Below are 25133 nucleotides of genomic sequence, written 5' to 3'. Positions count from 1 at the left end.
TTCGAAGGAATCGCTGCTTTGCCAGATGGGATCCACCCCCTGCGCTGCTCTGGTGGAGAACAGAGCCTCCATCCTGCATGGAATCATGGAATCAGCCAGGTTGGAAAAGAGCTTGAAGATCATCGAGTCCAACCGTTCCCAGCAGTGCCAAGGCCACCACTAACCCACGGCACTGAGGCCTCGGCTACACGGGGTGTGAACACTTGCAGGGACGGTGACTCCAGCCCTGCCCTGGGCAGCCTGTTCCAATGCCTGAGCACCCTCTGGGGAAGGAATTGTTCCTCAGCTCCATCTAAACCTGCCCTGGTGCAGCTTGAGGCCGTTTCCTCTTGTCCCATCCCTTGTTCCTTGGGAGCAGAGACCAGCTCCCTCCTGGCTCCATCCTCCTGTCAGGCAGTTGCAGAGAGCGAGAAGGTCCCCCCTGAGCCTTCTCTTCTCCAGACTAAACCCCCCCAGGTCCCTCAGCCGTTCCTCATCACACTTGTGCTCCAGGCCCTGCACCAGCTCCGGGGCCCTTCTCTGGCCCCGCTCCAGCACCTCAATGTCTCTCTTGCAGTGAGGGGCCCAGAACTGACACAGGATTCGAGGTGCAGCCTCACCAGTGCCCAGCGCAGGGGGACAGTCACTGCCCTGGCCCTGCTGCCACACTGGTGCTGAGCCAGGCCAGGATGCTGGTGGCTTCTTGGCTGCCTGGGCACAAGCTGCTCATGTTCAGCTCCATCAATCAGCACCCCCAGGTCCTTTCCCATGAGCAGTTTCCAGCCACAATTCCCCAAGCCTGGAGTGTTGCAGGAGGTTGTTGTGGCTCAAGTGCAAGATGCTGCACTTGGGTCTCGTTGAACCTCACGGAGCTGTGGGATGAAGGAATGTCCCTACCCCGAGGCTGCAAAACACAGCCCTGAGCATGGTTTAAATAAATCAGGGCTGCAAGTTAGTTTCCACAGATGTCCTGAAGTCCTCCTGCTTCCCAAAACCAACTGCACAGTTTGTCACGCAGGAGGTGGCTGCTGCAAACAAACCCCCCTCTTAAATGGATTCCCTCCTGCTCCCAGGCACACCAGCCCCACCGAGTTAGCTCAAAGAAAACAAGTGGCACAAGAAACCCAGCCAGGATAATACAATCCATCTGTGTTAAACTGTACACCAAAGGATTTGGGATGTGGAAGTACACGGATGTGACACACAGAACACGTATGTATGCGTGCCAGGTGGGAAGGCAACTCCAACCTCTTCCTCCTCCCCGCACGGCCATGTGCTGATCATCAGAGCATCCTGCCAGAGGATGTGGAGATGTTGTGGATCATGCTCAGCCCTTTTGAGGCCAGATGCCTTCCACCTTTCAGTGCTGCTGCTTCCCTTTCAGCGAGGGTGGAGGATCAGCGTGGATAGGCTGGGAAGCTGGGAGAGTGCTGCTTGGAATCCCACCAAAGGGATGGGGAGGTCCCCGGCTGGTACCGCAACTCGGCGGTGTCACGGAGCGCTGGTTTTGGCAAGGACAGACTTCACACTGCGTTGAGAAGCATAGGAACAATTGGCCATGGTGATCGTTGAGGATCCAGGTGGCAAAAGCTGCTGGAGTCCCACCTCAGAGGCGTGGTGGCCTTGCAGAGCCTCCACAGGACAGCAAGAGACCGAGATCTTCATCCACGGTAACACCAGCAAGGAGCTGAACCTGAGCCCTCATCAAGCAACCTGGAGCAAATCCCTCATCCAGGAAAAGGAATAAAGTACCCAGACCCCCCTCACCACTGCTGGAATAAAGCAGCTTGTGCATAAAGCACCTTCTCCCCCGAAACAGGGGTTCCCAAAGGAGTTTAGGCCCCTTCCTACCTCATCGGGCAAAGACCTGAGTACCAGCAAGCAGGACTTGCTCTGGCCCAGCAGTGATAAGCTCTGGCGTGGGGTAAGAGGGGTTAGGAAGGTTTAAACTATAGCAAAGACTTACCTACTCCAGCCAGCTGCACTGAGACCACAGCAACCCAGAGAGGCAAAACATGGGTTTAGCATGGGTTAATTTGGGCAAATCCCACTTGGGAAAGCACTTGAAGAGGTTGCCACAGCTCATGGTTGCAGCGAATCATGAGGAATCCCCCCCTCCCAGAAGCTATTTAAGCCATAGATTAGAGCATTAAATAATTGCTTTAGTGTTAGCTTCCATCTTTGAATTTCCAGTTAGCTTCTCCCCACAGCCTGAACCTCAGCACCACTTCACCAGCCCCATGCCAGGCACTGAGGTTTCACATGCTCCCACTGAGGTCAGGGCCCCGATTTCACTGCGTTTATTGGGGGAGGAAGGGGCAGGATCACTGCACGGTAGAAATCATCTGCTACAGGAGACAAAACCAATTCCCTAGGCTTAGAAATTAGGTAGATGCTTTTCTGCGTATGCTTAAGGCAAGAGGCCTATCGGAGATCCATCAGGACTACGTCTCTCTCCACTACTGACACGTGATTGCAGGTCTGGAAGAGAAGGGAAGAGAGAAAGGGGACAGGGGGTTATCCAGATATCATCCAGCTCAGGTGAGCCTCCTCTACCTCCTGACACAACCTGCACCCAGAGTCCTTCACAGAACAGCCCTCATGGACCAGGAACCAGCGCCCTGCCCAGTGCCACAGAGCCCATAGCAGGACACAAACACACATCTCAAGCCTTTGCCACCTCCTCGGCCTCTTTCTGCTCTGCATCACGCCAACACGTGCTAACAAGAACGAAAGCTTCTGCATCTCAAATCTAGAAGAGACAAGCCCCTGCCAGGCTGACCCTCCTGTGCTGGGTCACAGCCTAGCACACACACAGACACCAATTCAACTCGTGGTCCTGCAGCCCTTGCTGCCTCGGGGGGTCACTTACAGTGAAGAGAGGGGGGTCTTTGGAGTGCGGGTGGAATCCTTTCTGCCGGCAGGAAGAGATCTCGTCCAGGCCGTGCTCTGTCAGCTTGAAAAACCCCGTCCTAGAGCAAATAAACACAAGCTCTGTGTGGCTCAAGCCTCTGCAAATAGAAGCCCCTCTTCTGCGTCTCAAGGAGCAAACTTGAGCCTGCTCATCTCAAGTGAGAGCGGAGAGGGATGCTGCAGGTCACTGTATGCCCAGGACACTCCTCCGCAGCCCTGCGGCTGCAGGCCAGTCTCCTTTCATAGAACCCAGAATCCCAGCCTGGTTTGGGATGAAGGGAGCTTAAAGCTCATCCAGTTCCAACCCCCTGCCACGGGCAGGGACACCTTCCACTAGAGCAGGTTGCTCCAAGCCCCTGTGTCCAACCTGGCCTTGAACACTGCCAGGGATGGGGCAGCCACAGCTTCTCTGGGCACCCTGTGCCAGCGCCTCAGCACCCTCACAGGGAAGAGCTTCTGCCTCAGAGCTCATCTCAGTCTCCCCTCTGGCAGGTTAAACCCATTCCCCTTGTCCTGTCCCTACAGGCCCTTGTCCAAAGCCCCCTTTCACAAGTAGGCAGCCATTGGCCAGATACAACCCCCCCAAAACCAGCTCTTCCAGCCTCATTTGGTGACTTGGTGCTTTATTCCCACACCAGGAATCCGACAGAGGAAGGGCTGTGGTGAAGAGCCCTTCAATACCTCCTTTTGGTTGGCCAGCACAGGCAGAGGGAAAGGCCTTCCCTCCCCACATCCATACTTACTCCTGGTATTTTGGAGAACACACGATAGCAATGGACTCTGGCAACATCATCTGGTAGGAGCAGTGTGTGTGCAGGTCGACACTGGAGAGGAAGGCTGTCTGCGTGGGGTGAGTCTGCAACACAGGACAACACAGGAGAGCAAGTTATGGCAGGGTTGGAGAAGTAGTCCAAAGGGACTGTGTCTACCGAGAGAAGGTTGTTGCAGAGAAGCAACACAGCTCCTTGGATTGCACAGAGAACACACTGAAAACGGGTTTGGATTGTCCCAAAACATCTCCTCTTTCTCCATTCAGAGTAAGTAGAGGAGGAGTTCTGCATCTCTGGCCACAGAAAGTCACACTTTGAGGCACAACGCTTTTAGGTACCACACTGCCAAAGCCCTTGAAGATACCACCCAGATGGCCAAGGGTTACACAGACAACCACCACCTCACCCAACCCCATCTCACAGATGGATTTCGCAGCCTAAAGGTCTGTCTGTTTTGTCTGTTAGGGGGCTGTTTTCGTTGCCAAGACCAGCAGAAAGGTCCAAGGAACTCCTGAGGGTCCCTGGATGTCGCGGGGCTGTCACTGAAGAGTTAACCCCAAAAGCAGCCACCCTGCACCTATCAGGCACTCTGCAGCAGGCATTTATTTGTCAAAGCCCTGGAGGCAGCTGCTGCTTTCGAGAGATTACTCAGCAGCACCAAACATTTTGCTTGGCAGGGATCCGACTGCCAAAGGCTCCACAGGGACAGGGAGCAGGGCAGTGCTGGAGCCAGCGCAGGAATCTGGAGCTGGCACATCCCAGGACAGAGCAGCACACAGCTCCCTGGGAAAAGCAGCACTACTACAGGGATGCAGCACGGGAGAGGCCCTGTGCTGAGAGCAGGAGCTCGGGATGCCTCAACAGTCAGGGATCAGCTTTTGGCTGGATGAAAGATGAGCTTCATGTATCCCACTTCAAAGGGCTTGATGCTTTAGGAAGGGACCCAAACTTAACACAGGCCTGGGTTTCTCCAGCAGTGTGACTGGGATGGCACCAGAGAGAGAAATTCAACCAGAGGATGCTGCCTGCTCCATGCCATCTCCATGCCAAGCTGTTGGAGCAAGTCCAGAGGAGGCCACAAGGATGATCAGGGGCTGGAGCAGCTCCTGTATGGAGACAGGCTGAGAACATTGGGGCTGTTCAGCCTGGAGAAGAGAAGCTGCGTGGAGACCTCAGAGCAGCTTCCAGTGTCTGAAGGGGGCTACAAGGATGCTGGAGAGGGACCTTCATCAGGGACTGGAGCGATAGGACAAGGGGTGATGGGTTCAAAGTGAAACAGGGGAAGTTCAGGTTGGATATAAGGCAGAAGCTCTTCCCTGTGAGGGTGCTGAGGCGCTGGCACAGGGTGCCCAGAGAAGCTGTGGCTGCCCCATCCCTGGCAGTGTTCAAGGCCAGGCTGGACAGAGCCTTGGGTGACATGGTCTAGTGTGAGGTGTCCCTGCCCATGACAAGGGGTTGGAACTGGATGATCTTAAGCTCCTTTCCAACCCAAACCATTCCATGATTCTATGATCTCCTCCAGTAAACTCTCCTCTACCAGCCCTGCTCCGTGCACCCCTTTCCCTCCTGCCTCAATTTAAGGCCAGTTGGAAAGTGCAACAGGAACCAGAGACTCACATGGATCCAGCCCAGTGTAACAAGGCTGTGTTGATCCTGGATCATGAAGAGCTCCTCCTCATTCTCTGTGTTGCAGTAATCGGGGCCCCCGTGCTGCTTGGGAACGATGACGTGGGTTATGGTGAACTCGTTCCTCATCTGCAAGGCAGCACAGGGAGGCTGTTACCCACCAGACACCCCCAAACAGGAAACAAAGGTAATCTCCTAAGCTTTGGAACATGGTACTTCTGCACTCAGCACGCAGGGGCCTGGCCAGGGGAACAGCAGGTCTGGAAACAAGCCCATGGATGCATCCACCACCCATTTATGGCTCATAGAAATGGTAACTGCAAGTAACTGACAAAGGAGTCACAGGATTTTCTGAGTCTGAGCATGACACATGGCTTGCTATTTAATTTCCCCTGCTGTGCAGAGCACCCACAAGAGCTCAGAGAAGTCCTGGACACCCACTGAGTGAATCTCTCCACTCCCCAGGAGATGATGCCTCATAATTAAACAATCATCAAGAGGTTGGAAGCAGCTGCATTGCAGAAAGTTGCTCCATCAAACAACTTCATCTCAAAGCACACTTCTGCAAGCAGGCGACTCAGGGAGACAGGCTGGAGCTGCCAATAGAAACCTGGGCACACAAACACTCTTTGGAGGAGAATTAACTGTCTCCAAACAGTGTTTGCACAGCCTGGTCTTGGTGAGGGTCCTTGTTCACAGCTGGGACACCTCAGTCCTGCTGGTACCAAAAGGACAGGTCACCAGAGCTGCTGTCACTGGCAACATGGGAGTGCTTGAGGCAGGAGAGAGGAAAGTGAATGCCCATGGGACTTGGCAGCTGGCACCTCACTCGGTGTGAGCAAATCCTAATGTAAAAGGGAGGAAAAGGAGAGGAAAATCATCCTCTAGCATGACCAGCAGGTCAAAGGAGCTCTGCCCCCTCTTCTCTGCTCTCATGACACCCCACTTGCAGCACTGTGTGTGGTTCTGGTGTCCCCAGCATCAGAAGGACATGGAGCTGTTGGAGCAAGTCCAGAGGAGGCCACGAGGATGCTCAGGGGCTGGAGCAGCTCCCGTATGGAGACAGGCTGAGAACATTGGGGCTGTTGAGCCTGGAGAAGAGAAGCTGCGTGAAGACCTCAGAGCAGCTTCCAGGGTCTGAAGGGGGCTACAAGGATGCTGGAGAGGGACCTTCATCAGGGACTGGAGTGATAGGACAAGGGGTGATGGGTTCAAACTGAAACAGGGGAAGTTCAGGTTGGAGATAAGGCAGAAGTTGTTCCCTGTGAGGGTGCTGAGGCGCTGGCACAGGGTGCCCAGAGAAGCTGTGGCTGCCCCATCCCTGGCAGTGTTCAAGGCCAGTGTTGGGTGACATGGTCTAGTGGGAGGTGCCCCTGCCCGTGACAGGGGGTTGGAACTAGAATCATAGAATGGTTTGGTTTGGAAAGGATCTTGAGATCACCCAGTTCCAACTAACTAGATGATCATGCCCCAAGTAGATCTCTTTCATCTTTTCCAACCCAAACCATTGTATGATTCTATCCCTAATGCTCACATGGAAGCCCAGTCATCAGACAAACTGCTTTAGAGCCTTCTGTGGCAAGAATCAGGGTCCTCCAGCCGTTTTCAAAGCTATAGCACCTTGACAAAAGGTCCCTGTGCCACTTGAAGGGTCTTAATCAGGATTATCACCTTACCAGCTTACCACAGAGGATCCCACACGTCTCCACACCCCGGATCGTGTTGGCATCAGCCAGCTGGAGGAATTTCTGACAGAGCTCCCTAGGGACAATGACCTGGCGAAGGACACTTATACCTGCATCTGTGGGGAGAATGGGAGCACAAAGACAATCAGGGACACTGGAAAAAAAAATGGGCCTTTAGGTCAGTACCTGAAGGGATTAGGCTGAAAAAAAAATCATCCTAAAAACATTAACTGCTCTAATGGTGACCCTCACAACGGCAGCCACAGACACTGGAGTCACTGAGATGCTTCACAAAGGACAGTCACTACCTCTTTCAAAACAGCGTGAAGGAACAGAGAGAGAGAATCACCTTTAGCAATGTGTTAAACCCCCAGTTTGTTGTTAATAAAAATGACCTCCCCCCCACTTACAGAATGCCATTTAAAGTAAGATGTGTCACTGGTCAAGAACTGGTCATTTAGAAATGTCTGAATCGGTATTTTGGAGCCATACTTAGCCCAAGAGGATTTGGTGAGGAGGAGGATTCAGTCAGCCTTAGCCAAGAACTCAACCCCAATCTCCAATTCGGATCTAGGAAAGCCAAACAGGCTGTAGCCTCCAGATCAGCAAAGAGATTGGGCTGGAGAAGCATGGTGGGGGCCATTCCCAAGAGGAAACAGTTCTCCTCAGCCCTACAAACCTTTACAGGACAACAGGGACAACATCCAGTGACTTGGAAAGCCAAACCCCCAGATGGGATGGAGTCACAATCAGATACTTCCAAGAGCCTCCCAATAAATCAGCTCCTTGGCATGTTTGGCTCAGCCCAGCAAGAGAGAAGGGTGCACTGAGGGGTACTAACTGTTTTCTGTGCTTCCCAAAGCACTGGGTTTCAAAGATCTGTCCACAACAGGAGGTTTGGATGAGACAGTCCCTGCTGATGGACTTGCAGGATGAACTGAAGACAAGGGAACCTTTGGGATTAAATCAGTTGGGGGCTTTTCCACGCCAGGAATGAGGGGCCCATCCAAAGACACGGGACTCGGTTCTGGCTGTCCGAATTCCTGCACTATCCTCAGACGCTCCTTCTCCAGCTCCTGTCGTCGGATCATCTCCTCAAAGACATGGAACTGCTCTTGCTCTGCCTGCTGCTGCTTCATGAGAGCCACCCGATTCCTCTCCTCTTCCAGCTGCTGCTGCAAAGCCAAGTTGCGTGCAAATGCCTCTTCCTCCTCTTTCTGCAAGGAGAAACACACCGAGGGACATCAGCAGGCAGGAGAACACGGAGCCTCCACGCTGCAGACCCTCAGCAATCCCTGACCACTTCCAAAGGGGTTTCAAAAGGTAAGCAGCAAACAGCACTCCCTGCAAGGAAGCTTCAGCTTATAACACAGAGATCCACATTTCCATCAGGAGAGCCAGCTCAACCAGGGCAGTAAAACTGCTGTCTTACCCTCCTTCTTCCATAGGAATGTAATTCCAGGTTGATTCCCCTCTATCCTATCCCTAAAACTGCACTTGTCCGCAGCAAAACTGACTGCAGAGTTTTCTACTTTGCCCACACAACCCTAGATCCTTGTTTCTGGATCATAAGACCTAAACCTCATGTTGTTTAGGGAAGGAAAAACCCCAACCAACCAACAGCCCCAGCTCACACTGCCTCCAGGATGCACAAGAGGGATGCAGAGGGCCCTATGTCAGGTTCACTCACATAACAGCAGCAGAGACATGATCACCCTGTGCTGCAGTGGTGAGGTTGGACCCTGCAGGCTGGGATTACCCAGACACCACATTCCAGAACACCCAGGGAGCCCTGGAGACCTGCTGTGTTCCAAACCCTTTGTGGCTGAGGGTCTTCTGGGAAGCACAGGCCTCCAGTCTCCTGTCACTCACCTTCTGCTCCTTGTACTTAGCATAGTCCTTGGCGTACCTCTTTAATAGCTCCTTCTTGAGCTCTTCAGCTCGGGGAAAGGCTACTTCTTTCAGTTTCTGAAGGGAGGAAACACAGTCAGGAGAAGGTGATAGACCCAAGGCAAGGAAAACAGGACCTGAAGAGATGCAACAATCGATGGACAAGCAGCACCCAGAGGTTATAAACCATCCACAAGGCTGAGCAGCTCCATCACCATGCGTGGACAGGCTTGCAGACAGGTTGTAGCTGGGTGACACAAACAGCAATGCCAACAACACTGAACAAGAGCTTAGGCAGCAATGTCCTTGGCTCTTCTGGTCAGTGTTGAGGAGAGGAGCAGTAGCTTCTTGTGTCCAAGAATCCTATGGCAAATCCCTTGAGGACCACCACGCTGAGCAGCCAGCCACCATGGATGGAAAAGCCACGTGGGCTTTAAGATGCAAGGAGTTTAATAGGGATGAAAAGACATCCCAATGCTCAGCAGAAAGTAAATGGACAACCACAGCCAGCCCAGAATCATAGAATCATGGAATAGTTTGGGTTGGAAAGGACCTTAAGATCATTCAGCTCCAACCCCCTGCCACGGGCAGGGACACCTTCCACTAGAGCAGGTTGCTCCAAGCCCCTGTGTCCAACCTGGCCTTGAACACTGCCAGGGATGGGGCAGCCACAGCTTCTCTGGGCACCCTGTGCCAGCGCCTCAGCACCCTCACAGGGAACAACTTCTGCCTTATCTCCAACCTGAACTTCCCCTGTTTCAGTTTGAACCCATCACCCCTTGTCCTATCACTCCAGTCCCTGATGAAGAGCCCCTCTCCAGCATCCTTGTAGCCCCCTTCAGATACTGCTTCCCAGTGTTTGTGTGGCTCACTCATCCCAGGGCCACGAAAACCCCATAGGGTTGATAACCCCCAAGGATTTTCAACAGCAGCATTAAAGTCTTGGCAATGTTACTACTCACTTTCACTGTCTCCCTCTTCTCAGGTATGACAGCAGTTTTGTAATCACGGTGCTGGGGCAGCTTCTCAATGAAAAGCCTGTAAAAATAGGAGAGAAACTGCATCTCAGAGCAGAAAGGGACAAACACAAGACAATAAGTGGCATTTGGGGTCATGGATCATTCCTCTCCAGCACTATCCCCTTGCTCTGCCACCTCTCTGGGCCCTGTGCTCCCCATAATCAGGACAGTCACCTCCTGTCTGCAGGAAACCATCATATAACAGCCTCCTGAGCTCTTCATGCACACAGATCTCATTCAGTCCCAGGGGAGCACCTCACACCTGGACTTTGGAGGTGATCCTCAGGGATAAATGCATTTGTTTTGAACAGATACATTAATAAGCTGGTCTAAACCACCAAGGACTCTGGCAGAGATTCGGGAAGGTCCTTGGGCACCTGCCTACACCTCTGTGAGCATCCAAAGGGATCACACACACAAGCTCAAGGATTCAGCTGACTCAGTGCTCACATGGTCCTTCTGTACAAAGGAACAGTTTGTGCCAGAGGTGGGGAAATTAGCTCAGACCTTGAAAAGAGAAAACTTGCAGGGAAGCTAAAAGCAAGTTCACACCATCCCCAGCTCCTGCATCAGGAGCCTTTTGGCTCTGTGTCCTCACCACTCCTGAAGGTCAGGGCAGTGTTTCAATCTGCTTCTGTGCACGACTTCCTAGAACCATAGACTGGGTTGGAAGGAACCTCAAAGCTCATCCAGTTCCACCCCCTGCAACTATGAACAGGTTAATCCAGGCAGCTCTGCAGTGAAGATGCACAAAAAGAGTCCTGCAAGCACTGGAACAAGGAAAGCAGCCTGCAAACATGGGACAATTCACTCTGGTTCACCTCAGTGAGGCTCCCCAGGCTTGAGGCATCCCTGAGTTCTCTCTGTTGTCAAGTCCCCAGCTGCGCACAAGCTGACAGTGTGCTCAGGGTGAGCTTAGCTGAGCCCTTGTCTCCTGCTAGTGGAGCTGTGCTTGCTCTGAGTGCCCACAAAAGCCATAAGGGAAAATCCCTGCCCTCCTCTGTGGCTCTCTGTTACACCACTTCAGCATCTGAAGCAGGATGCTCTCCAGGCACAAGGAATAAGGGCAGTGAGGACGAGACTGTATCCCAGGGAGCAGCACAAAGCAAGCTAGCAGGAAGAACTCAGAGGGGACAGAGAGAACACTCCTCCCGCTGAGAAGCCTGTGTGTGTGTGCAGTAAATAAAGCCAGCTGCTTCAAACCTCAGCCCTCTGGGAAAAAGAAGGACTTTCTGCAACCCCAAATGCTCCTGGTTGCCACGGAGAGGGTGAGGATGCTCTTGCCAGAGGCCACAGGATCAGCACAACCACGTCACAGCCTGGAGCCCCAGAGAAGGGCTCTCGCTCCATCTGAAACACACCCAGCGAGGTCCCTGTTCCCAGCTCGTGGTTGTTCATGAAGTAGGTCACTGTGTCGAGGAGACAAAACAAGGCAGTGCTCATTGCCAGCAGCTAGCTGATTAAAATGGAAGGGATTAATTAAAAAGGATTAAGAGCAGATGCTGGCCTGGAGAGGATGGAAAAACCAGCGGAGGCAGCTGGGGTTTCACAAGTCAGGATGGGGGAAAAGCGGGCAGCAGGAGGAGAAGGGACTCAAGGCTGCCAGAGGAAATCTCTGGGGCAAGCCCAGGCAGTGGCAGGCTGGGGATGGAGGCAGAGGAAGGGCAGGAACTGTTCGTGTTTCCTATTGACACCCCAGCTGAGGCTTGGCAACACTGGAACCAGGAGTTTTGGGCTTGTTCAAACCTCCTCCTGCTCCCGAGTCCACCCCAAGCAGCAGCTGTTTGGCACCGAGCAGTCACATCAAGGGCTATTTATACACAGAGCTGTGGCACACGCGCCAAACCACGTCCCTCGAGTGCCTTGGGACACCCCACAAAAACCCCCAGCTCCAACCCTGGCAGCTCACAGTCATGCAGCAAACCAGGAGCCCAAACACCACAGAATATGCACGTCTGTCTTGTTTCCTTCTCACTTGGCTCTAGCAAAACCAAACCTAGTGTGCCTGGTGGGGATGTAAGGAAAACATCCACCCAGATCCAGCCAGAAGCTGTTCAAGAAGACAAGCAAGCAGATGTCTTACAAGACACGTGTTAAAAGTCCAGTCTGGTTAGTCTTAAGAGATAGAATCATGGAATGGTTTGGGTTGAAGGGAGCTTAAAGCTCATCCAGCTCCAACCCCTGCCACGGGCAGGGACACCTTCCACTAGAGCAGGTTGCTCCAAGCCCCTGTGTCCAACCTGGCCTTGAACACTGCCAGGGATGGGGCAGCCACAGCTTCTCTGGGCACCCTGTGCCAGCGCCTCAGCACCCTCACAGGGAACAACTTCTGCCTTATCTCCAACCTGAACTTCCCCTGTTTCACTTTGAACCCATCACCCCTTGTCCTATCGCTCCAGTCCCTGATGAAGGTCCCTCTCCAGCATCCTTGTAGCCCCTTCAGACCCTGGAAGCTGCTCTGAGGTCTCCACGCAGCTTCTCTTCTCCAGGCTGAACAGCCCCAGTGTTCTCAGCCTGGCTCCATATGGGAGCTGCTCCAGCCCCTGATCATCCTTGTGGCCTCCTCTGCACTTGCTCCAACAGCTCCATGTCCTTATGTTGGGGACACCAGAACTCCAACTCAGGTCTCATGAGAGCAGATGGCTGTGCTGCCTTCCTGCCTCCCATGAGGGCTGGGCAATAAGCTTCATTTCTGCATGAGAAAGAGGTGCTGTGCAGCCAAAATGACCCACGCAGGATCGAGCAGGAGGCTGGAGGCCAAGCAGGGAACTGGCTGCCTCAGTGGGAACATCAGTGAGGATTCATCTGGAGATTACTCCATGTCTAGACAAGATTGTCTTAAAAACAATGGTTCTCCAGGTGCTGCAACACAGATCGTGTAATTCAGGCCTTGGGGAGAGCTGTATAGGGAAATAAAGAGAGATCCAGCTTCCTAAAGCCACCCAGACCATGATGCACTCACTCCCACCAAACACACCAAGCCAAGAGGCTCTCATGTTCTTCCCAGAGCTGGAGTCCTCCCCTTCCCAAAGGCACAGCCTGATGTGGGAAGCACCTGCATGAGGCCAGACACTCCAGCAGGCAGCTGGGCTCTGAGGAAGGACAACACAGCACTGACTGCACACGTGGGGTGAAGCCCTGGGGGAGGAATTCAGGGCCCATTTCTAGAAAGGGGGAGAGCAGAGCAAGTCTTGTGAGAGACTCCAAGTACCAGCACCCCGCTTTTGCCTTCTGGATCATTCCCCTTGGAGAAGGACATCTAGAAACCCCTACATCACCTCAGCTACAGCTTCACATCTTCATTGAAAGAAATGGGATGATGACATTAAGTTCCTGTCTTTGGAGAAGCCAGGGGAGCATCATCACTGGAGATATCACACCAAGGGAAGGTTTTTCCCCTTCCTGGCAGCCCAGCAGTCAATGCCATGAGCATTGGAAAGCTGCTGGAGAGAAGAACACCCCAGCACCTATCAGTGTTATAATGAACCAGAGAAGGTGCTTTTAGTTCACTTGTTTAGTTAAAAGAGTTTCTCCTTCAGCCACGGCTACGTAACCAGCCTGGAAACCTTCCCAAGGGCTTTACACTCCCCAGCTCCCTGTGCAGCCTCCCTACGATGCCCATAAAAGCTCAGGAAGTGCAAGGCGGGAAGAAAAGCTAAGCAGAGAAAAATGCATTGGATTTAAGGAGCAGGAATGCTGCCCACGGGGGTAGGGAGAGAGAAAAGCCACATTCTGGATAAGTGGGTAGCGTGGGCACAGCAGAGACCGCACCAGAGCGCGCTGAGTGGAAGGAGGACGGGCTTTTGGCCAACAAACCTACACGAACAGGACACCCTGTGCCATTGGGATACTTTCTGAGGATCCCACTTTTCAGCCTTTTAGACCCCAAGAGGCACAGGTTACAGAGGCACATTTGCTCTGCTCGTACTCCTGCTGCTCAGACACGATCCAGACCTGACACCACGTCACCCCAGTGCACGCTCCGGCTTGGCAGACGCAGCAGTGGGGTTTCAGACCCAAGATGGCTCGTTTCTGGGCAGCTCTGGAGATGACAGCAAGAATCTGCAGCTCTGCACTTGTCTACGTGGAATGTAGACCCTACAGCTGGAGACCTGGCAGCTGAAACACCAAGGAGGGTGTTGGCTGGGTTTATATATGATCTGGGGCTTTCTACAAGGGTGCTCAGTAGCCAAGAACCTCATCAGTTGCTTGGGATTAAGTTCTTTGGACCCAGAACTCTTTCTTACCTCCGTCCTGAGAAGGGTTTGGGTGTACATGTGTATGGTTGAGGGGGGATTATATTCTGAGATGTAAAACTAAATCTACACCTGGTCCCTGCGCCTGAAGGGGGAACTCGCAGCCTGCTGTATGGGGCTGTAGTAATTCAAGTGTAAAAGCAGGTTTCTCTGAAGCTGGTTCATTGGAGAAACCACCAACCAGCCTATCTCCTTTCCAGGTGGATATCTGATACAGAGATCCTTGATCATGGATCCTTGCCAATCCATATGATGTCATGGCCAACCTAGAGACAATCAAGGTCAATCTAGCTATTCTAGGGTGATAAAACCAGCAGGAAGCATCGACAAAACCTCCCTCCTGCTGACAGGAGTATCCTCGAGCAGAGGGACAGAGGAACACAAGATGAGCCTGGTTTCAAAAGGAACTTTTACAAACCTCCTGCCAAGTGGTGAGTGGTGTTTGTGGGTTCCTGCCTCACACCTTTACACCAGCACTTGGTCAGTCGAACCAGCTCTATCCTCACCTCTGTGGGAACTGGAATTCCAAAGGAGCAGAGCTCTGGACAGAACCCAGTTCTTCCAGCTCAGCAAGACCTCACGGGGTTTAGACACGCTCTAAACACTCAACCCCAACCCCACAACCCCTTGTATGCTTGTTGCAAGCGAAGCAACGCTGCTCTTACGTGATGTATTTGTTGTAGAGGATAAAGGCATGCTCCATGTTGCCCTCCTCGGAGTAAATGGTTGCCATGCGGAGGATCTCCACCCCGGAGCGGTAGTAGCGTCGTGGTGGGATGTCCTCATTCACTTCCACAGCACTTCCCACCTGGATCAGCCGTCGTACTCGCTCCTCTGGTGGGAGGCTGGTGTCAGCGTGGTCAGGCATAACCCCACACATCAAAGCTGTGGTGGGAGGGAAGTCAAACACGTCAAAACCAGTGTAAAACAGGTAACTCACCCGGTTTATAGAATCACAGAATGGGTTGGGGTGGAAAGGACCTTAAGATCATCCAGTTCCAACCCCTTGCCATGGGCAGGGACACGTCACACTAGAGCAGGTCACCCAAGGCTCTGTCCAGCCATAGATTTTCCTCCATAGAAATCACCCCCCTCAGCAGAAAAGCATTTAATCCATGGGTCAAGTGAGGTCCTGAGGAAGGAAAGTGGGAGAGGCCCAGCTCTTTTTGGGCTCAGTGCTTGGATATTTCCCTTTACAACCTGAAAAGCAGCCAAAAATTCAAGATCAGGCCATGGTAACGATGACATGGGTTTGACCCAACCAAATCCTACCCAAAGCAGTGTTTCCTTCCCACTTGTCTCTCTGCACAACAGAACTAGTTCTAGTCACTGGTTTGGGGTGAGATGGTCAAAGCTTTTCCATTCAGACTCAAGCAGAAAGAGCTTTACAGCACTGCAGGGTTCACTGCTTCGCTTACACAGCAGCAAGACAAGGAGGGAGCTGAAGCCACTGCTGCTCAGCAGCTCTGCCCTCACCCAACCAGCTCAAGCCCAAATTGCTCCTGCCTGGGCACAGCCACAAGCCCTCTCTGCTCCGTGCTGCAGGAGGCACACCCGACACCCCAGGAATGCACCTCGACCTGATCCATGTGTCTGCCTCTGACAAAGCCTTTTCACCCATGGCACAAGTCCATAAACTCACAGCAGAGAAAGCATCGAGACTGTCTGAGAGGCACAAACACTCACCAATGCTCTTCCCCCTCCACTAAAAGCAGTTTTCCCCTGGAAAAGCCACCCCAGAGCAGCTGAAGGGTTAAACTCCCTGAGAAACCACAGGGCTGAATGCACAGCACCTCATAAGCCCTCCAGCAACTCAACTGCCACACACAACATGTAATTGAGTCGTAGAATAGAAAGGTTTGGGTTGGAAGGGACCTTAAAGCTCATCCAGCTCCAACCCCCTGCCACGGGCAGGGACACCTTCCACTAGAGCAGGTTGCTCCAAGCCCCTGTGTCCAACCTGGGCTTGAACACTGCCAGGGATGGGGCAGCCACAGCTTCTCTGGGCACCCTGTGCCAGCGCCTCAGCACCCTCACAGGGAACAACTTCTGCCTCAGAGCTCATCTCAATCTCCCCTCTGGCAGGTTAAAGCCATTCCCCTTGGCCTGTCATGATTTACTGTGACTCCTTCCTAAACGAAGGAAGGTCCTGAGCTGAGGTAAGGATCTGACCTGAAGATCCTGCGCAGCAGACGAGTTGCCCTTCTAGAGTTACTTCGGAGCACAAGGCCCTTGTTAACGCTGGCAGGTTCATGCTTCTCAGCCCAAATGCTGGAGGGGCCCCAACAGGCCTCTTGCCCTAAATAAGGGCTGTGGGATTCAGCCCTGCCAGAAGCAGCCACGCCAAAGTACTCACTTATGGGGTGTGACAGAGGCACCGCTCAGAGTGACCTTCAGCTTCTCCTCCTCACTGCTGCTCCCACCAGGGGTGGGTTCAGTTGCTCCCCAAAGGCAGAGCTCTCAGTCACCCCCCAACCAAGTTCCACAGTCGTCCTCCCATAGGAGAGGACAAACACCACTCACATGTGGTAACTCCCTGGTGCCCTCAACCCAGAGCTCCCCCTTTAATTCCCACAGCACCCCTCAAGATAAAGCACCCACTGAGCTGCCAGCTACCAAACAAAAGACCTTGTCCCCCCACCATTGGCCACAAGACATAAGGAGGACATGGAGCTGTTGGAGCAAGCCCAGAGGAGGCCACGAGGATGCTCAGGGGCTGGAGCACCTCCCGTATAGAGACAAGCTGAGAACATTGGGGCTGTTCAGCCTGGAGAAGAGAAGCTGCATGGAGACCTCAGAGCAGCTTCCAGTGTCTGAAGGGGCTACAAGGATGCTGGAGAGGGACCTTCATCAGGGACTGGAGTGATAGGACAAGGGGTGATGGGTTCAAACTGAAACAGGGGAAGTTCAGGTTGGAGATAAGGAAGAGGTTTTCCCTGTGAGGGTGCTGAGGCGCTGGCACAGGGTGCCCAGAGAAGCTGTGGCTGCCCCATCCCTGGCAGTGTTCAAGGCCAGGTTGGACACAGGGGCTTGGAGCAACCTGCTCTAGTGGAAGGTGTCCCTGCCCGTGGCAGGGGTTGGAACTGGATGAGCTTTAAGCTCCCTTTAACCCAAACCATGGCTTCTATGACCCCCCCCACCCAGAACCCCCCCAAGGCTCCCATTCCTGCGGGCTCTCACAGCTCGCAGGGGGGAGCAGAGGAGCCTCCATCACCCCCCCCCAAAGGACAAGGCCGGACACCCCCAACCACCCCCCCCGTCCTCCCGCGCCCCACAGCCAACCGAGGGGAGGCCCAAACCGCATCCCCCTTCCTTCGAGCGAACACACCCACAACCGGAGCCCCACGAAGGGAACCCGGTTGGGACGCACGTCCCCCCCCCACCGGACCCCGCTTGTCCCGGCCCCCCTTGAGCCCCCCAAGGCCGCGGCCCCAGCCCTGACCTGCCGCCGCCTCCCCTCAGCGCTTCCGGGTTCTGGCGCGACGCCGCCAGCGAAACCCCGCCCCGCTGAAAGCAGCCAATGAGGAGGCGCCGCCACATCCGGGTACGTCGCAGCCACCTCCCGCTGGGAAGAGCGGGCGCTTCCCCTCCCACAGCGCCGTGATCTTAAAGGGGCAGCGCCCCAACCCGAAAAGAGCCGTTTTCACCCCAAAACGGGGCGGTGGTGAGGGGGGAGCGCGCCGAAAGGCTCAGGGCAGAGCCAAAGGGTTGCGCCATGCATGGGGGAATAACTGCTCTGCGAGTGGGGCTCGGGGGTTATGGGCTGGGGGTGTTTACTGCAGGAAAAGTGGGTGAAAAGGACAAAAAACCCATAAAATGGAGTTCAAGCTGAATAAAACCTGTTGTATTGAGGAAAATAAGAAAAACCCTGTCAGCTGAAGGTTAAAAGTATGCTCCTGTGGATGTTTCTTTAGGATGACTCCATTTGGGTCCGTGGTTATTCTTCCCTCAAGGAGCAGAGCTCTGGCTCCGGAATGCCAGAGGCAGAATTCCTGCGGGATTCGTAAAAGCACCAAGAGAAGGAACCAGAAAAAGTAAACGAAAAATGAGCTAAAAGAGCTGTGTTGGGAACAACTGCAGCTCCCAACGGCTGGTGGAGGTTACAGCAAAGCCGCTCATTCCAGCGCTGAGACCCATCCTGGAGCCCCTCCAGGGTGAACACACAGCCCTGGATGGGCTTTCCTTATGGACAACGTTCCCTACTCCATCACAACAGGTTTCCGGCGCCGGCGCCTGCGTCTCCTGGCTGGCTGCATTGCCTGGGGTGGGCAGAAGTGGGGGTTCTGAGGGGGAAAGAACAGTCCATTGCTCTGCTCCTTGGTGGGGAGTGAAAACTGACAGTTCCTCACTGCCAAGCCATGGGGCTGCCTTGGATCCATCGCCCTGAGCTCATGTGCTGGCTCCTGGAATGGTGCCTGCATCGTGGCACCTCTCCTGTGGCTCTTCTTGGTGCTGCCGGGTTTCCTGGAATGAAAACTCAGGAGTCAGAACCAGGAGAAGTCACAGTAAGGAAAGTTTTCAGGGAATGGTTTGGGTTGGAAACGACCTTAAGATCATCCAGTTCCAACCCCTGCCATGGGCAGGGACACCTTCCACTAGAGCAGGGTGCTCCAAGCCCCTGTGTCCAACCTGGCCTTGAACACTGCCAGGGATGGGGCAGCCACAGCTTCTCTGGGCACCCTGTGCCAGCGCCTCAGCACCCTCACAGGGAACAACTTCTGCCTCAGAGCTCATCTCAATCTCCCCTCTGGCAGGTTAAAGCCATTCCCCTTGTCCTGTCCCTACATCCCTTGCCCAAAGCCCCTCTCCAGGTTTCCTGGAGCCCCTTTAGGCACTGGAGCTGCTCTAAGGTCTCCCCTTCAGGAGCCTTCTCTTCTCCAGGCTGCCCCAGCCCAGCTCTCTCAGCCTGGCTCCAGAGCAGAGCTGCTCCAGCCCTTGCAGCAGCTCCGTGGCCTCCTCTGGCCTCGCTCCAACAGCTCCCCCAAGTCCTTCAAACCAGGTCTCTGCCGGAGCAACCCAGTCTCCGATGAGCAGGGCTGGACAAGCTATTGTCCTGCCAGAAGCAGGAATCTGCTTCTGAGATGATTCCCCACTGGGAACTAGCACCAACGCTGTCAGTTCTGTTATCCCACACCTACAGGTACAAGTTCGTTATTCAGAGGCAAAGAGCTTTGCTGCTGCAGACACAAGGAGCTCTTCAATGATATGTTGCCTCCAGACAAGCTTCAGGGAGGTTTTTCTCCTCCCTGCAGAGCTGGCAAGGCAGTGCTCTCAGAGATGCAGCTTGTAAAAGTCCAAGTTTAAGTGTCTTAAACACAAGAAAGGAACTGAAAAGCAAGAAGCCAAAAACCTACCTGGGCACTGCTATGGGGTACTGGTCTGAATGATGTGAATTACATTTGATCATCTGGGTTTTGCTGTTTGGGGTAGGGGCAGCTTTTCCTCTGAAGCAGCCCGAGTCCAATCTGTTTAGTCCACAAATCCTTAAAAAGAAATCTGTATGTTTTGACTGTTCAAACCGCTCACAAATGATCCAAAGAGCTCTTTTACACTTAAAACCCCCCATCCCTCCGCACCACTGCTCCCCAAAAAAGAATGGCAGCAGATCTTTCAACCCAGATCTCCCAGCTTTCCTCCTTCCCCACTGGCCCCTTCAATCTCCCTTCCTAGGAACTAGTCACATTCAGCATCTGCTGCTTGACAGCAGCTCTCCCTGGGCACACACACTTGCTTACGCACACAAAAAGACTTACTTTTTTACAGGTCTCTGCTGAAGATGTTGGATATAGTTGATTCTCTCTATAGGATGCCCTCGAGCTCTGTTGAACACTGGAGAGAAATAGGTCTGCGTTACAACACCACTCTGTACACGTCACCTTTGGGGCTGCAGAGGATTTAAACCCTTTAGAAGGATTTTAACCCCTTCAACCAACACTAACATGCCCAGGTCACGCAGGGGGACTCCTCTCAGTGTTACTGCCCTTCACACCACAGCCTGGGACAGGGCAGAGCTGCAGCTCAGCACGATCCAACCCCAATTCAGTGCCCACCACATTCCCTCAACCGGGCTTAGCGCCACAGTCAGGCCATAAACTTAATTCCAGGAGGAACCTTGATGGGCTGTAGAGGTGGGTCAGTGCAAACCTCATGGAATTCAACAAGGTCAAGAGCAAGGTCCTGCCCCTGAGTTGGGGAAATCCAAAATACAAACACAGGCTGGGGGAGATGGGATGGAGCAGCCTGAGGAGAAGGACTTGGGGGTGTTGGGTGAGGAGAAGCTCCCCATGACCCGGCTTCAGTGTGTGCTTGAGCCCAGAATCCCCCCGTGTGCTGGGCTGCACCCCCAGAGCGTGAGCAGCAGCTCAGGGAGGGGATCCTGCCCCTCTGCTGCGCTCTGGGGAGACCCCCCCTGCAGTCCTGATCCAGCTCTCATTCCACACTACAGGAATACACACATACAGAGCTAAACCACAGTCACCTCCCTGGGGCCAGCCCAAGCCTTTCGACCATGTAAAACCACGAGCCCACGATAAACATCCTGCACCCAACAAGAACATCGTACACGTACGTACACTCGATTGCAGTGTTTGCCTCCATGCCTTCAACATCAATCAGGTACCTGAACAGCAAGAAAACTCTAATTACACTATTAGCTATGGAAACATTGAGAGGTTTGAGCTACTTCAACAAGAAAGAGTAACTGGGAAGTTTTTAGAGCTTCTATTTCCATGCCAGGATGGAGGATCAGCATTTGGTCAGCTGAGATTTGGGCTGTCCCCCCAACAACCACCTTCTTGAAACTGGAAAGCTGCAGATCTTTGCAAGTCTCAGATCATCATTGACTCTTGACTTACTGCTGGAACTCTATTTCCTCCTGGAGCACCAAGCAGCTGCCAATGCCACCATTTAACCCAGTTTGACTCACCTACAAACCAGGTAGCCAGTTCTGTTCAAGCCATGCGTGCAATGAACTCCGATGAGTTTATCTGTAACACACCACAATCAGGTTACATTTAAACAGCCTTTTTCCAAAATCCCACCAGAACAAGCCCATTTGCATTCACCCTCCAACAGGGACACCAGCATAAATGAATACAAGGGACCACACATCAACATCACTGTATTTATGTCTAATTAAAACCACTGATTCAGCTAATGAACTTAGTTAATCCTGAGCTTATCTGCATGGTCACACAGCTCACTGCAGGGAAGATGTATTTAAGAGCTCCACAAAAAGCCATTCCACATTTCCCAAGCACTAACAGTGATCTGTGTTTACAGACAGCCTAGAGATGGAGTCTCAAATGCAATTAAAGCTCAACTCAGTGCCAAATTAGCAGAGCGCCAGCAGGAATTCCTTCACCTCAACAATCCAAACTTAGTGCCTTGACATTCATATGCCAAGAAGAGGAAAAGAAATTCCTGCTGTTCATTCAACGCAAGAGGGACATGGAGCTGTTGGAGCAACTCCAGAGGAGGCCACGAGGATGCTCAGGGGCTGGAGCAGCTCCCGTATGGAGCCAGGCTGAGAACATTGGGGCTGTTGAGCCTGGAGAAGAGAAGCTGCGTGGAGACCTCAGAGCAGCTTCCAGGGTCTGAAGGGGCTACAAGGATGCTGGAGAGGGACCTTCATCAGGGGCTGTAGTGATAGGACAAGGGGTGACGGGTTCAAAGTGAAACAGGGGAAGTTCAGGTTGGAGATAAGGCAGAAGTTGTTCCCTGTGAGGGTGCTGAGGCGCTGGCACAGGGTGCCCAGAGAAGCTGTGGCTGCCCCATCCCTGGCAGTGTTCAAGGCCAGGTTGGACACAGGGGCTTGGAGCAACCTGCTCTAGTGGAAGGTGTCCCTGCCCGTGGCAGGGGTTGGAACTGGAGGAGCTTTAAGGTCCCTTCCAACACAAACCAGTCTGGGACTCTATGATTAAAACACCTCTGGGCTCCAGCCCTGCAGTGCCCTTCCCAAGGGAAATCCACACTTACCGTTGTTTTTGTTGTCTCTCAGAAACTGTTTTACAACACATTTGAACTGAGAAACGGTGTGTCTGTTTGGGATTTCATGTCCCATTGTCAAGATCTTTGAGTAGAAGATTGAGGCTGGGAGCTCCTACAAGAAAGTCAGTCAGTGATTTCCACAAAAAGCACAAGGATTCCTAGCAGAGAAGCACACACCAGAAACCCAGAAAAGCAGCTTTTCAACTAAAACCAACAGAGCAGCAACACCCTTTTAGGTAAGAAAACTTCTGCTTCACCCCCTGGACATAGAACCAATATTCCAGAGCAGCCTTTTGGCATTCTCATTGCTCTTGCCTTTCCTCCCCAGGGAACATGCAGAGGCTGGAACACTCTTCCAAGCCTTTATCCATACATTTGATATCACAAGGCTAAGCTGGTTGTAAACAGGTATTTGCTCAGGACACCCTATAAAAACAGGTTTAGGGGATCACAAAACTTGTGCTGGTTGGGACAAAGAGGATCTACACAACACAGGTTGAAGACTCCAGGCCTGAACTTGATTGAGGATGAAAACCCCACCCCAATGGGCCTTCAATGCCTCAACTCACCCCCCTGCCAGAAGATTTGAGTGCCTCACATTAAGGTTATCTTCGTGCAAGAAGCATCTTCCACCTTATCAGCAATGGCAGGGCTTACACAGAGCTTCGCTTCCTCAGCAGCAGGACCAAGACTCACCTCTGGCCCATAGTAGCGAGTTGTATAGGTCAGGTCAATGATCAGGCCCAGCTCTTCCTTCTGCTCTTTGATTTTCTTAATGAGGTCATGGGGTGAAAATCTCTCCTCTGGATGAAGGTTTCGATCAAAGCTCTGAAGGGAAATAATGTTTAAGAGCTGACATTAAAACACAGGTAAACTGCGACTGCTGGGAAGAGCAGGAATGCTCTGGAACAGCCCAAAGATCATCCCTTCAAAGAGGAGGGCTGAGGCAGTAAGCAAAGACAGATGGACACACAAGTTACACTGAGCCAAACCCTCACCCAATGCTCAGGCCCTCGCTGCTTTGAGACTGCTGAGGGTATAAAGTAGACTTTTTACTGTGGCAGAACACTGCAGTGTGAAAAACCACACACAGAAACTGAAGTTTTTGTTTGGTGAAAGCTACCAAATAGAGCTTCAGCTCAAACAGAGGGGAACAAACAGCACTGCTCCTGGCCATGAGCTTCTCAACCCCTCTGGACATTACCCATTTGTTTTAGGAGTATCTGCCCTGCTCAAACACCTCTGGAGCAGAGCAGGATCCTCCATAGAGTCACAGAATCAACCAGGTTGGAAAAGACCTTTAAGCTCATCAAGTCCAACCGTTCCCAGCACTGCCAAGGCCACCACTAACCCATGGCACTGAGGCCTCGGCTACACGGGGTGTGAACACTTGCAGGGACGGTGACTCCAGCCCTGCCCTGGGCAGCCTGTTCCAATGCCTGAGCACCCTTTGGGGAAGGAATTGTTCCTCAGCTCCATCTAAACCTCCTCTGGCGCAGCTTGAGGCCGTTTCCTCTTGTCCTGTTGCTGGTTACTTGGGAGCAGAGACCAATTCCCCTTATAGCCTCTGCTCCTGAATTGGCTCTGGCACTGTATTCCTCGGGATGTGCAGACTCCAGGCTCCTGGCAGCACCAGCAGGGGCTGCCCACAGCATCCCTCCTGCCCTAACACACCTCCTAGCAGCTGGGATGCTTGGGTCATGATGCCGGCACCCAGAATCCCAGAATGGTTTGGGCTGGAAAAGACCTTTAAAGCTCATCCAGTTCCAACCCCCTGCCACAGGCAGGGACACCTTCCACTAGAGCAGGTTGCTCCAAGCCCCTGTGTCCAACCTGGCCTTGAACACTGCCAGGGATGGGGCAGCCACAGCTTCTCTGGGCGCCCTGTGCCAGCACCTCAGCACCCTCACAGGGAAGAGCTTCTGCCTTATCTCCAACCTGAACTTCCCCTGTTTCAGTTTGAACCCATCACCCCTTGTCCTATTACTCCAGTCCCTGATGAAGGTCCCTCTCCAGCACCCTTGTAGCTCCCTTCAGACTCTGAAAGCCTCTCTGAGGTTTCCCGCACCCCAAACCAACACAAACCCACCAACACCCCGCAGAATCTGTGGCCACCCCTCGGTGTGACACCACCACGACCCCCTCCCCTCCCGGGTCTGCTCCAGGCGCAGCGACCACACCGCGCTCTTCCCTCCCCCGGTTACAACCCACTCCCCAAACCCACCCACCGAAACCGCTCACACTTAACCCTTTATCTTCGGACGGGACCCGCTCCTCACCCCTCCACAGCGCGACGCTTCCCCGCCGCCACCTTCCACCCTGCACATCCCCGCCGCGCACTCACCTTCTTTAGGGGCACTTTGAAGGCGATGAAGCGTGTTCCCGGTATCCTCCTGCCCAGCGGGATGTACTCGGTCCACCTAAACCCCGCAGCACCGACGCGTTACACGGCTGAACCGGGCTCCGTGCCCCCTCTCCCTCCCTCCCTCCCCGCCCGGGGATCCCCAAAGCCACCCAGGCCCGGAGGCCCCGACCCCTCCGCGGCTCCCGGGGGGCTGGAAAGGACCGAGGGGCCGGGGGGGAGGCCGCGCTCACCGGTCCGGGACGCGGGACGCGCCCCTGCCCACCATGGCGGTAGCGGCGGCACCGAGCCCCGCAACGTCACTTCCGCCTCCACCACAGCGCGGATGGGATAACGCGGAGGCCACGCCCCCATGAAGAAGCCACTCCTCCATCTGGCATGAAGCCACGCCCCCAATTGAGACCACCCCTCATTTGCATCGAAGCCACGCCCCCATGGAGAGGCCGTGTCCCACTTGGCATGAGGCCACGCCCCCACGGAGAAGCCACGCCTCCGTTTGACATTAGGCCACGCCCCCAGTCCTTAGGACACGCCCCCTCTGCCGTGTGGTCACGCTACTGAGCGGTGGCAGTGTGTCTAGGGCGCTGCCTAGCGGTGAGAAGTGGGTATAACGGCACCGGAGCTGGTATCAGTGTTGGCGGTGC

The 25133-nt window shown here is 53.7% G+C and overlaps 2 protein-coding genes across 4 annotated transcripts; both read right to left on the bottom strand.

The window, feature by feature from the left end:
• Window positions 1-1108: 1108 nt before the first annotated feature.
• On the bottom strand, window positions 1109-17703 carry STAMBP (STAM binding protein). Of its 3 annotated transcripts, none has more exons than XM_030510074.1 (10): window positions 17581-17703; window positions 14804-15023; window positions 9826-9901; window positions 8846-8941; window positions 7815-8190; window positions 6965-7089; window positions 5280-5417; window positions 3636-3748; window positions 2852-2951; window positions 1109-2460 (listed from the first exon to the last, which is right to left on the bottom strand). In XM_030510074.1, the coding sequence occupies exons 2-10, from the start codon at window positions 15016-15018 to the stop codon at window positions 2404-2406; spliced, it is 1296 nt and encodes a 431-aa protein (XP_030365934.1). In that variant the 5' UTR covers window positions 15019-15023; window positions 17581-17703; the 3' UTR covers window positions 1109-2403. The 3 variants fall into 3 exon arrangements, with proteins under 3 accessions (XP_030365934.1, XP_030365935.1, XP_030365933.1); XM_030510075.1 differs by lacking the exon at window positions 17581-17703 and adding an exon at window positions 15330-15543; XM_030510073.1 differs by lacking the exons at window positions 5280-5417; window positions 17581-17703.
• A 254-nt stretch (window positions 17704-17957) lies between these two features.
• Window positions 17958-24790, bottom strand: DUSP11 (dual specificity phosphatase 11). The gene is made up of 9 exons (XM_030510080.1): window positions 24723-24790; window positions 24472-24547; window positions 22824-22955; window positions 22116-22239; window positions 21064-21124; window positions 20711-20757; window positions 19892-19967; window positions 19493-19621; window positions 17958-18602 (listed from the first exon to the last, which is right to left on the bottom strand). Exons 1-9 carry the CDS (start codon window positions 24755-24757, stop codon window positions 18338-18340), a joined length of 945 nt encoding a protein of 314 aa, XP_030365940.1. The 5' UTR covers window positions 24758-24790; the 3' UTR covers window positions 17958-18337.
• Window positions 24791-25133: the final 343 nt, after the last annotated feature.

This window comes from Strigops habroptila, chromosome 21, assembly GCF_004027225.2.
Source record: "Strigops habroptila isolate Jane chromosome 21, bStrHab1.2.pri, whole genome shotgun sequence".
Taxonomy (NCBI): domain Eukaryota; kingdom Metazoa; phylum Chordata; class Aves; order Psittaciformes; family Psittacidae; genus Strigops; species Strigops habroptila.
Note: the sequence above shows the minus strand (reverse complement) of the source record. Positions and strands in the feature narration are given on the sequence as shown.

Bases quoted from the DNA above. Each gene is read 5' to 3' on its own strand.
- STAMBP (XM_030510074.1), bottom strand. From the start codon at position 15,018: ATGTGTGGGGTTATGCCTGACCACGCTGACACCAGCCTCCCACCAGAG. The intron at 3,749-5,279 runs GTGAGTCTCTGG...CCTGTGTTGCAG, and splicing joins TTACACTGGGCTGGATCCAT to ACTCACCCCACGCAGACAGC. The intron at 2,952-3,635 runs GTAAGTATGGAT...TATTTGCTCTAG, and splicing joins TGTTCTCCAAAATACCAGGA to GACGGGGTTTTTCAAGCTGA.
- DUSP11 (XM_030510080.1), bottom strand. From the start codon at position 24,757: ATGGTGGGCAGGGGCGCGTCCCGCGTCCCGGACCG. The intron at 22,240-22,823 runs GTGAGTCTTGGT...ACTTTCTTGTAG, and splicing joins CTCGCTACTATGGGCCAGAG to GAGCTCCCAGCCTCAATCTT. The intron at 21,125-22,115 runs GTAAGTGTGGAT...GGTGTGTTACAG, and splicing joins GAGAGACAACAAAAACAACG to ATAAACTCATCGGAGTTCAT.